This window comes from Podarcis vaucheri (assembly GCF_965113315.1).
Source record: "Podarcis vaucheri genome assembly, chromosome: 8".
NCBI lineage: Eukaryota > Metazoa > Chordata > Lepidosauria > Squamata > Lacertidae > Podarcis > Podarcis vaucheri.
Genome location: NC_138766.1, coordinates 8,421,695 through 8,434,463, shown reverse-complemented (window position 1 = coordinate 8,434,463; position 12,769 = coordinate 8,421,695). Strand labels below are relative to the sequence as shown.

General features: G+C 42.1%; 1 protein-coding gene across 4 annotated transcripts in view; it reads right to left on the bottom strand.

Moving 5' to 3' along the window:
* Nucleotides 1–12,769, bottom strand: part of MTA1 (metastasis associated 1) — a 69,266-nt gene that overhangs the window by 39,851 nt on the left and 16,646 nt on the right. For 3 of the 4 annotated variants that reach the window (XR_014222300.1, XM_082234395.1, XM_082234397.1), the window contains exons 2-6: nt 8,959–9,026; nt 6,522–6,615; nt 4,434–4,560; nt 4,242–4,305; nt 2,132–2,249 (exon numbers count right to left, since the gene is read on the bottom strand). Coding sequence is in view for 3 of the 4 variants with exons in the window: in XM_082234395.1 (XP_082090521.1) it covers nt 2,132–2,249; nt 4,242–4,305; nt 4,434–4,560; nt 6,522–6,615; nt 8,959–9,026 (471 nt within the window). In the remaining variant the exon portion in view is untranslated. Of the gene's footprint in view, nt 1–2,131; nt 2,250–4,241; nt 4,306–4,433; nt 4,587–6,521; nt 6,618–8,958; nt 9,027–12,769 lie in introns of those variants that run through there. The other variant, XM_082234396.1, reaches the window with a different exon arrangement.

Here is a 12,769-nt window from a genome sequence, read left to right as displayed (position 1 = left end):
TAGCGTACTGATGAGGAGCTTGCCTTCCACAAATCTTGGAAACTACAGAAAACATTTAACGTTCACTGGTGAAAAATGCTACGGTTGTCTCTTTTGTAGTATTGCCAAGAAGAGTTTACCTCCGCAGAAGGTAAACCTTCTGTTTGTTGACCACAAACTTGACATGAGCCAACAGTGTGACGCGGCAGCTAAAAAAGCCAATGCAATTCTGGGCTGCATCAATAGGAGTATAGCATCTAGATCAAGGGAAGTAATAGTGCCACTGTATTCTGCTCTGGTCAGGCCTCACCTGGAGTACTGTGTCCAGTTCTGGGCACCACAGTTCAAGAAGGACACTGACAAACTGGAACGTGTCCAGAGGAGGGCAACCAAAATGGTCAAAGGCCTGGAAACGATGCCTTATGAGGAACGGCTAAGGGAGCTGGGCATGTTTAGCCTGGAGAAGAGGAGGTTAAGGGGTGATATGATAGCCATGTTCAAATATATAAAAGGATGTCACATAGAGGAGGGAGAAAGGTTGTTTTCTGCTGCTCCAGAGAAGCGGACACGGAGCAATGGATCCAAACTACAAGAAAGAAGATTCCACCTAAACATTAGGAAGAACTTCCTGACAGTAAGAGCTGTTCGACAGTGGAATTTGCTGCCAAGGAGTGTGGTGGAGTCTCCTTCTTTGGAGGTCTTTAAGCAGAGGCTTGACAACCATATGTCAGGAGTGCTCTGATGGTGTTTCCTGCTTGGCAGGGGGTTGGACTCGATGGCCCTTGTGGTCTCTTCCAACTCTATGATTCTATGATTCTATAACATGAGTGAAAAGTACACATCCAACTATCCAGCACTTCATATGCCAGCCCCATTTCCCCAAAGAACCCACTTAATTCTCATGTACACAAAAGCTTTGGAAATACAGAACCATTAGGTATCTCCTGCTCAAAGTGAACAAAAAATGGCAGTTCCGATCCAAAAAAAGAGCTGACCACACCTGCTGATCTTTTAAATGAGATCCCACTCCCTGACAAGGAGAATGACAACAAAGGCAAGCTTGCTATTGGAGCAACAAACTTTGCAGAATAGTACAGTGGTCCGAGAGATAGAATGCAGGAGTGTTCCTGATTTGTCTCTCTCCTCCTCTCTTGTGCAGCAGAGATGAATTTAAGATTGCGATGCGTCATGTCCGCCCCTCATTCACAAAAAACTGCTGGCTAATAACACAAGAGGGGAGAAGTCAAAAGAACCCTCCTGACAGGAAGGCTGAGTTAGCGAACTCTCTGTGCTAGCTCCATTCCCTGCGAGCCCCGGGTGCTAGGTGCCACGAGAGGAAGTCTCATGCTGGTAAAAAGTGCCAGGGAAAAGAAAAGGGGGGGAAAAACCACAAGAAAAACACAGCAGATCTGCAGACTTACAGGAAAAGGAAGCTAAAGAAAGGACACCCTTCTTTAACCTAACAATGATGATATGATGATGATGATGATGATGATGATGATGATCAAGAAGACAGATAAACAACATACACAGAAGAGGATTTAAGGCAAGGCAGAAAAAGTTCAAGATGAAACAAAAACCATTTCAAGAGTGAACAAATGCTAAGTTCTGCCTAGAACATAGGACCCAACCGACCTGACTAGAGGCAGGGAAGATCTGGAGGGTGGAATAGCTTCTCCCCAAGCAAAACACTTGAAGGGGGCTGCATATCCTTCTCCAGTGGGAGGTGCCATCCTATTAACTGAATGTCATCCAGTCCAAAAGTTTTTTGTGTTTTTTAAAGAGTGTTCCATATAATTTATTCCGAATTTTTCAGATTTAAGCTTAGTGTAAAGTTGAATCTGAATTTTAAATGTCTGTGTTTCTTATTCTGGAATTATTTTAAAATGCTGGAAGCTGCTGTGAAACATTTTAGAAAAACACTACACAGTAAAAATATTTTAACAGAGGTAAACCAAGATCACGTCCCATTACAGAAACTATGTATGTTTGGACAACATGAAAGGACTAGTTAGTGTAACACATCATGGGATATAGAGGCTGTGAGAGCATTCCGCAGTTCCTCAAACAGAAACCTTAGAGCCCAACAGTTCCCAAAACCTTCCACAACACAACATGAATTCTTTATGGATTTATGCAGAAATGAAACTACCTTCTTTCAGTAAGTCTGTTACATCAGCCTGGTACTTGTTTCCAACTCTGATTTCTCCTTTGTCAGCTAGAAGAGTCTTCTGCTGTGGATCATATACCAGTGAATAAAAAAAGAAGTCCTGGGGACAGGAAGGGAAGTAAAAATTATAGCATTTCCAACCACTTGAATCGTGAGTATAGCGCCACTCCTAACAATTTTTGCACCATCAAATGACAACAGAAAACCTGGTGGTGAGAAATCAAATGCATATAAAGTATGTAGTCATGAAAAAAATAAAAATTACCTTTTACAAATTACCATTTTAGGAAGGAGACAGCAATGTGCACCAAATACATTGGGAAATGCAGGTGTGTATTGTGAAAGTAAAATTTAAGTTGCTAGGCAGGATGTTCCAATCCAAGCTCTCCAAGGTAGCATTCTCAGAAATGCTACCTGTTCCATGTTTGGAGTCAGCTAGATATAGCTATGCAGGCACCAGAAAACCATTTGACCAAAAACGATGAGCTCTACTCGACGCGAAATGAAACAGATTGCTGGCACTTAATGGCAGAAAAATTGCAGAATATTGTGGGGTTACACAGTCCTGCTGGCCCCCCTGAACTTGTTTCTCCATTTCTTGGTTCCTCAAACTTCACTCTATGGGTGGTTGTGCAAAGCATGCTTGAGCAAGCATGCCTAGCTACTATCATCAATGAATTAAATTGACTCTCATCTATGGAGAGAAGCAGTAGGATACAAACACTTCGACACTTGCTCCATTTGCCAACACAGGCACACACTTCTATTTGGCACCTAATCAACTGGTTGTTCTTTTCCATTTCTTCAGGTTAGGACATTTTGGCACTCCAGTTTTGCACTTGGCACTAAAGTTCCTTATTCGGTTTTGCAGACAACCTCTCATTTGCTCCTTAACTCTGTCCCTTCTACATTGTCCCCCATACCTCTGATCAGTTAGCATTTCCACTTTTTGTTATGGAAAAATCCCTCTCTCCTTTAGACAAGGCGTCAACCTTGCTTATCGTAAGAGAACTTCCTCCCTCATAAAGCCTCACCTTTAAGTTAACGTACCTAGGAGACCACATCACTCCATTTGCAGAGTGATTTCTAAGAGATGTTCATGAATGTACCAAATATACCAGAGATGTTCAAGAAATGCCAAATAGACTATTTAAAGAATTGCCTTCATATGCAACACTAAGAAGTTATGCCGAAACAAACTACATGGGAGTCTAAACGTTTATAGAAGCTCCGTCACAGCTCCTGAAGCCTCAGAAAAGACGAAAGTAGTATCTTAGAACTTTATATTTTACAAAAAGTGAAATACACTAGAGAACTCCCAGCCATGCCCACCTGTAAATTAGGTGGTATTTCTTCATAGTACGATCCCAAGATGGTGGTAATACAGTCCCACTTCAGAGCATTATTATAGACCATGACTTGGTCATTGTGCTCCCAGAAGCCACTGCACATTGTGCTCCGCCACAGCTTCCTGGTTTGAAACAAACCACAGTTTGCCATTACATCTGAATCGAACAAACTATGGTTTGCTTTTTTAGAAAGGCAGAAGCCACCTTCAAACCATGGTTTCTAATTCTCGTTTAGAGGCAAGCTATGATTTGCACACGCCACAGTTGGTGCAGTTTGGATGCCACAGCAAAGGGCTATGAACCAGGAAACCAAGGAGGAAGGTGGAGCATGCCATTTGGTCCTGAGCCTAGGGCTTGCTGATCGGAAGGTCGGCGGTTCGAATCCCCGTGACAGGGTGAGCTCTCGTCCCAGCTCCTGACAACCTAGCAGTTCGAAAGCACGTCAAAGTGCAAGTAGAGCAATAGGTACCACTCCAGCGGGAAGGTAAACGGCGTTTCTGTGCGCTGCTCTGGTTTCGCCAGAAGCGGCTTAGTCATGCTGGCCACATGACCCAGGAAAACTGTTTGCGGACAAACGTCCGCTCCCTTGGCCAGTAAAGCGAGATGAGCACCGCAACCCCAGAGTCGTTCGTGACTGGACTTAACTGTCGGGGGTCCTTTACCTTTTAAACAGTGGACAAGTGCTTTAAACAAGTGTGGCAAAACAACTTGGAAGATTTTCAGTTTCATATATGTGTGCCTACCTCACGTTCCAGATAGGATTTAAGGGATTCTGTTTCATTTAAGAGTGTAACACTGCATTTGCCTCTAAAAAAAAGAAAGAAAAATAAGAAGAGAAAAAAGGGCATTTGGAATGCCTGCATTACGTAAAATACAAATATGTTCTTGGGTTTATTAATAATCATTACACAAAAATTATACTTAATTATTCAGACCTAATATGAGTGGCTGGTAAGGATTCCAATTGACGTGAGAGAAACAGTTCTCGGTGTCGCAGTTGATGTTTCTGTTTCTCTGGTAAATCAATCTTTTCTGGGTTTTCCATCTCTTCTTCCATTTCTCCTAGTTGAAGATGAAAGAACATTAATCTGTGAAGACGGTTGAAATAGTACTTCAATGCACTGCCAGATGCAATTTTTACATTTAAATTTAACTACCCAGCATAGCATCAGATCATTCTTGTAACAGAACATTGCTAAATGGCCACCTTTAAAAAAAAAAAAAAGATGCAACCCTGTTATCTCCTGCTTCAGGTCATGATTTGCATGTGCATTCTAGGGATGCAAAGAAAGTAGAATTAGTGAACTCACTGCATAATTTGTGAACTACCTTGGTCTCATGGTTACTGGGCTAGGACATGCCCAAAAGATTGTCATTCAAAGGAGGCATCAGATATTGACATAATCAAGCAGCTGCTAAAGCCTAGAGCCCAACCACTTCAACAGAAATCCTATTTCACCACTTTTTCTAGGACTTATTGAAAACATAGTAGTTGCCTACAGCTTCATTGCAGCTGCTGTGGCACCAAGCTGACAGACATGTAGACACTGTGACAGATCTATGCATGCACAGTCTAATCCCATGCAAGTTTACTCAGAAGCAAGTCCTGTCAGTTTAGCAGGAATATGGAAATTGAGATGGGTATAACCTATCAAAAGGAATAGACCAAACAGGAAGGGAGTAGCAGCATTATATGTAAAGGATGTGAAGAGATCCAAGACTTGGAGCATGGAAGGCAGACTGAGAGCATAATGGTGAACATTTCAGAAGAGAGAAACAACAGTGACATTACTGTAGGTGTCTGCTATAGACCACCAAGACAGACTGAAGGTTTGGATGATGTCTTCCTAGAGCAGATTACCAAGCATTCAAAAAAGAGATATATATTAGTAATGGGAGACTTCAACTTCCCCATTATCTGTTGGAACTCAACTCTGCCAAGAATGTAGGGTCTGACAAATTCCTCCATTGCCTCGCTGACAAATTTTCATTTCCCAAGGGTTGAAGAGGCAACAAGGGGATCATCTACCTTGGACCTGGTCCTCATCAACAGAGAGGAACCGATTGATGAACTGGAAGTGCTGGAAGCCTTGGGAGAAAGTGATCATGTTCTCCTGGGTCTCATGATACAAAGCCAAAGGAAAGCTGAGGGTAGTTTGATATGCACTCTGGACTTTAAGGCCGATTTCAGAAAGCTTAAGGAACTACTGGGTGAGATCCCATACTCAGAAATACTCAAAGAAAAGGAAGTCCAAGATGGATGGGGATTTCTTAAAGGTGGAATCTTGAAGGCAAAAAGGCAGAAAATTCCAACAAGAAGAAAAGGGGGAGGCATCTAGAAAACTGGTGTGGCTGAATAAGGAATTTACAGATGAGCTGAGAGTTAAGAATGGCATGTATAAGAAATGGAAGAAAGGGGGAAAAATCACAAAGGAGGAGTATATGCAAGTAGACAACAGTTGCAGGGGGGATGTCAGGCAGGCCAAAGCTCAGGATGAACTCTGACTTGCAAGAGAAGTTAAAAACAAAGGATTTTTCAGCTGTATTTGAAGCAGGATGAAGAACAAGCAAGTAGCAGGAGTAGTGGAAAAGACGAAGAAATGCGATTGGGTAACAGATAACAGCTCAACACCTACTTTGCCTCTGTCTTCACCCAAAAGGAAAGCAATGCCCATCTGGTGATAACAGAATAAATGATGGAAGGGAGGAGCTGCAGCCCAAGACAGGAATAGAGGTGGTAAGGGATAACCAAGCTACTTTAAATGAATTCAAATCTCCAAGGCCTAATGAGCTGCCCCCAAGGGAGCTTGTGGATGTAATCTCAGAGTCTCTGAGAGAAGCCCCAGGGTGGAACATGAGGAGTGGGGAGGGGGGAATCATTCTGTCTGGCATGCTTAAACATTTGTGCAGACAAAACAATTGGAAGAGCACAACACTGCATTCCATCCAGCAGCTCCCTTTAGCATGTTATTTAAAACTAAGTAAACAGTTTATAATTTAAGTTAATAATATAGAAAGCTTACTTGCATGTTTGTCAGCCAGTACAATTAATGTGCTTGAGATGTCCCTCCGTCTATAAAAACACACCACTTTTGCTTCTACGTTTCCATTGGCTGTCTGTCATAGTGAGCAAAATAATAATAAAAATTTAATTTCAGGTGGGAAGCTTAAATGGTAGGCATATAAATGCTTTATTACTAACTACACCACAGAACACCAATACTAAAAACCAAAATGAAGCAGAATGCAAATTTTATAATACTCAATTTATAATGTACTTTGCAACCAAATGATTTCATTTTGATTAATTTTCTTTGCGTATTAGTACACACGATCATTAGTGAGTGAAGGAAAAAGGTCCGATGTAATATTCTAAACATCAAACTATATTCTGTTACTATAGATCTTAAGACAATTTTCTAATTAAAACCTAGAGATCAGCTCTGGGGGAAATCAGACACATTAACTTCAACCTGAACTGGAGAGTTACAGAGTTCCTACAGTTATCCATGCTGTCCGGTAACCTCTTGTTTTGGTTGCTTCAATTACTCATTTCGATTAATCATTATGAAATTATGAAAGGCACTAAGAATCACACAAATGGCCAGTTTTCAATGAAATTGATATAATATTTATACTATGTATAAGCTGCCATTGTACAGGGCTATTTATAGGACTGTCTATGAACAGGATTTACTTAAAGCAAGCTTTTGTCATATATCTGAGTCAGCACTATGGACTTTTTATATTTATGCAATTATTTCATACAGTGGTACCTTGCAAGACGAATGCCTCGCAAGACGAAAAACGCGCAAGACGAAAGAGTTTTCCATTTTTTGAGTCGTTCCGCAAGACGAATTTCCCTATGGGCTTGCTTCGCAAGACGAAACGTCTTGCGAGTTCTTGCGAGATTGTTTCCTTTTTCTTAAAGCCGCTAAGCCGCTAATAGCCGTGCTTTGCAAGACGAAAAAACCGCAAGACGAAGAGACTCGCGGAACGGATTAATTTCGTCTTGCTATAACCATATACAACTATAGCTGTTCGTATTCCTACAAGGGAAACTGAGCAGCATGTCCAAGTGAAATGAATGGGAAACATTTTTAAATGTGGCAGACACTTTCACTTCAAAATAGGACAATGAATAACCCCAAAGCAGCCGCAAAGTTATTTGCATATTTCTTGCATGACTGATGTCCAGAAGATTTTGGATTTCAGGACAATCCCACCACATGGAGAGGTATGTGCTGTGGAGGCGTTGCCTCCCCAGCATTTTGGTGAGACTCCTGAGCGTATCAGCACTAGTTTCCTTTGTGTTAGGTACAATCTGAGTTCTTTCCTTTTAGCTGAGATGGATTTAAAGGGAGGTTTAGACCACATGCTAGTCCATTGGGTGGGGCCTACGTCATCCTCCCATTGTTTTTTGATTATGTTGATGGGTTTTGTGGGATTTTGGAGCAGTATTTTGTATATTGTGGATACCATCCCCTTGCCGTGCCCCTTTGCTGTTAGGAGGAGGTTTCCAAAGATTATCATGGGCCTAGCTGCTGCTGACTTCACTACTGCAGGCATGTCCAAAGTCCGTTTCGGGGGCCTAATCCGGCCCGCCGGTCAGTTTAATCCGGCCTCTGTGGCAGTTTATTTCTTAGGGTAAAATCCCAAAAAAAACTTCAATCCTAAAAAAAGGTTAACAACTTTGGTTGGCCCCCATGGCCCTTCACTTCATCAAATCTGCCCCTCTTTGAAAAAAGTTTGGACACCACTGCACTACTGTACAGTGGTAACTCTGCTTACGTGCTTAATTCGTTCCAGATGTCTGTTCTTAACCTGAAACCATTCTTAACCTGAAGAACCACTTTAGCTAATGGGGCCTCCTGCTGCTGCCACGCTGCCGCCACCACGAGATTTCTGTTCTCATGCTGAAAAAAAATTCTTAACCCGAGGTACTATTTCTGGGTTAGCGGAGTCTGTAACCTGAAGCGTATGTAACCTGAAGCGTATGTAACCTGAAGTGTATGTAACCCGAGATACCACTGTATTGTTTAAGAAGGCATGTAAATGGTGGTGTATCTGGGTAATTATTATTATTATTATTAGCCAGGGTATCTGGGTATCTCCTAGTTTGTCTTGTATTTCTTGTGTCAATGTGGGTTTGTTATTTTTGTAAATGTCTGCTAGGCGGCCTAAGCCTTTGGTTTGCCAGGTTTTTATCTGGAAGTTTTGTGCTGCGTGGCAGAATATTGGGTGGTGAGCCAGGGGGATTAGTGGGGATGGGTTAGGGACAGTTTGCCTGCTTCTTCCTTCCATGTGCTGACCCCCTATTTCAATATATTTTTTTATCCTATCACTTTACAAAAAGGTAATTGAGAGTTAGCTGAAAATTATAAAAACTGTTAGCAAAGCTAACAAGTACAGCCGATACCTTCAAAAGTCACTGAGTGCACTGGTTTTTTTTTTTTTTACCTTATTGAGTTCTTCTATTCTCCTTATCAAATATGGATTACTTGAAGAGTTTTCAAAGTAGACATAATCTGGGGAGGGGGGAAAAAACCAATCTTGAAGTACAAGTTTTAGACACCTAAAGCTTATAAATAAGGAAAAATGAATACCTTTTTTTTTTACCCACCCCCTCCCAGAGACACACATTCACCCCACCTTTAAAGATAGCTTGTTTGTGCCATCATCAAATGCAGTTATATCCTCCCCGCTACCAATACTTATGCATCACTCACTCCCCATGGCGTCAGGAAGTAATGACACATTAAATCCATTCCAACCCATATTCCTCCCCAAATTGCTCCCGCACTCATCGATTCTGGTCTACAGGCAGCTTAGCTTGGACCTGCCCTCTTCTGGTCCTCCCACAACAGTTAGGCAGTGATATCACTTGAGAGAAACAGCAGCCAGTCTGCATGAATGCTTTGACCAGCAACGGAGGGCTCAAAATCCCACCCTTCTCACTCAGACGGACACTTTTGCCCATTTGCCAGGTCAAAAACCATTCTTGGCAGAGAACAACTCAGCATAAATCTTTTTATTTTTAATAAATAAAAAACCTGCTGGATTGCTTTTGCATACTGCGATGGGAATATCATTGACAGACCATATAAAAAGACTTATAATAAATAATAATAAACCCATACAGATGTGTGGGTTTTAGAGGATGATTCCAGGAATGGATCTAAAGAGAGAGATTAAATTGCCGTATTTTTCTGTCTATAAGATGCCCCCATGTATAAGATGCCCCCTATTTTGGGAGCAACAACCAATTGCCAGTCCACCCTCGGCACTATCCATGTATAAGACGCCCAGTGATTTTTGACATATTGGGGGCGGGGGGACCTAGTCTTATACATAGAAAAATACAGTAGTTTGTGAATAAAGATTAAGGGGAGAGGGGAGATTTAAAAGAGAAGGGAGGGAACTCCTAAAGGGAATCCCGGGTTAGCGCCTCCAGCAATGACAGATTTCCTCTGATCGGGAGGAATCCGCTCCATGGAAATCAGGGTCTGGACCGCCACGGCGAGGCGGAGACCCACTAAAAACCACAGGCGGGAGAAGGCTGTGGACGTGGGATTCGGCTGGCACCTTTTGCGCCTCCCCTACTCGCGGGGAAACCCGGTTTCGGGGATCCAGAGCGACGTGGGGTGAGTGGTGCGGTGCTTCGAATCGACTGCTTCTTTCTGCCAACCTTTGAGAATACAGTGAGCTCCTCCCCTGCTTCCCTTTTAAAACTAATCCCACTGCCATCTCAGAGGCAGGGTGGTATGGAGTTGGTGTGAGAGACTCCCCAAAGCCTTTGTGAATCTGTTCCTCTTTGAGATGACAGCAAGATCAGGCTTCAAAAGAAGACTGCCCTTTGAAAGCACTGCCTGCACACCAGACTTCTCCCTTTGGCAAAAATTGTCCCATCGCCCCATTTTACAGGGGTGGAGGGAATTTTTGAAAGCCGTTTGCAAAAGGTGTCTTTTGCAAACAACAGTTACTTGCAATGTTTTCAAAAGACAACTTTATTTCTCCCCTCCTCATTGGTTCCCCCACCCTGGTTTAAACAAACCATGAACAGTAAGCCAGACAAACCAATAAATACTGTATTTTCCCATGTATAAGACGCCCCCTATTTTGGGGGATTCCAAATTAAGAAAACACCATGTATATGACGAGCCCCAATTTCAAACCTAACTTTTTGGTTAAAAACCTAGTCTTATACATGGAAAAATACAGTATATCAATTTGTAATAAAAGGGCCTTTTAAAAAAGGAATAGGTCATCATTTTTTAAAGTCTCATTACATATCTGATGTAAAGACATGCCACATGCCTAGTGGCAGCTCATGCATCCAAGTTACAAGAAAACATTCACCTAGAGCCTAAGAGTCAATGCTATAATTCCATGGAAACTGGCTATAATAGACATCAAAACCACTGGCATGTATTCATTTGCAGGACGAACTGCACAGAACATGCCTGCAGTGTGCACATACCTAACACTGGCACATACTAAGGGGTATCAAAAGTTTACAAATTGCCACAAAGATTACATTAAGAGCACTAACACGCAATGAAAAGTTGCCAGGGTGCGGAGGTTTACACACAAGTGCCTGAAGCATTCTTTCAAGCAGTAAATAATAAAGCACAGCAGAACAATTTAAGCAGGAGATAAGAATGCTGTAGAATACAATGGTAGATTAAGAAAATAATGTGCTAGGTGCCTAAACAGTTTCAAAAAGCTGCACACTCCTTCGGATGTCCAACCTGCTGTTTGACTATAATGTTTTCATTATTCCATGCTAAATCGTTTAGCTCATTTTGGTCACTTATGCATCAGAAAGTCCCAAAAGCCAGGCAATCTGTGTCACAGCCCTATCCTTAGGCAAAATGAGACAACCACCTCAGGTAGCATATACCAACAGGAAGCCCCCCCCCCCCAATCTTTGTATGCTAGGTGGCCTCTGCTGCCACATCTGAAACTGCCCTTAGGTGCAGTTAGAGATGGGAAGGCCTGGAAAAAAACTGGGGGGGGAAGGGGGGGAACCAGTTTTTTTCAGTTTTTCCCCAAAGCTGTTTGGGGGAAAAACAGGAAAAAATCATGCAGTAGTGTTGTCAGTGTTGAAGTCATGTTCAGCTACCAGTCAGGTCAGCTTTTGTGACTAGAATGGGAGAGTTGCCATCTTGTCCTTTGCCTCAGGCAGCAAAATGTTTTGGGACAGCCCTGCAAGCAAGCAACAAATAGGTGAGTCTAAGTGCAGCTTTTGAAGAAATCCTCTGCTCTGTAGTGTATGAGGAGATCCCTGAATAAAGAAGTTGCTGTGTTTGTTTGCTGTGCATGCCATGCTTATATATATTATATATATTTATTTTTAGATGTATTTTTAGTTTTAGATTTTGTGATTTATGTGGAAATTGTTTTCCATTTGGTTGCGTACCTTTTGATGTGTTTTGTTTATTGTTTATGATTTTTGTTATGTTGGCAATTATGTAAATCTTGTCATGTTGTAAGCCACCTTGAGCGTTGCCTTTCTTTCAAGCAGTAAATAATAAAGCACGGCAGAAAGCAAGGCAACATACAAATAAAATGATATTGAAGATATAGCTTGTGGTTTTATACAGAATTAGCCATAAGAGAAATGGAGAAGTTTAAATAAATTGTTCTAAATTAATTTCCTCCGGCAGTGCTGATCCATAAAAAAAAAATTGTTACTACAGTATGAACTTATTTAACTCTGTGTGTATTAGATACAGTAATACCTCTGCAAACCTTCACTCCGTTGACCGTCCATTTTGGCGAACGTCCGCAGCAAATCCAGAAGTACCGGAACAGGTTACTTCCAGGTTTGCCGCTAGCGCACGTGCAGAAGCACTAAATCGCACTTCAAGCATGCGCAGAAGCACAAACTGTTCCGCGTGTGTGCGCAGAGCAGCGCTTTGTTGAGCATCCCTTTCGTTGAGTGTCCGGGGCTCCAGAACGGATCCCAGACTCAAAACAAGGTACCACTGTACACGTACACGATACAGAGAGGTTACACCAGTTGCAGATAAACCTTCAGGCCTGACACACTATCAAGGCTTAAACTTCCAGATTCAACCATTGAAATGCTCTCTTGCCCCTGCAACCTCATCATACAAAACTCTCTCAACATAACCCATGTTCTGCTAGAGTAGACTGGGCAACAAATGGACCAAAGCTGCACTCCTAACTGCACCTACTCAGAAGTAACTCCTATGGAATTCTCTCAGGTAAATGGGCATGTTTAGCCTGGAGAAGAGGAGGTTAA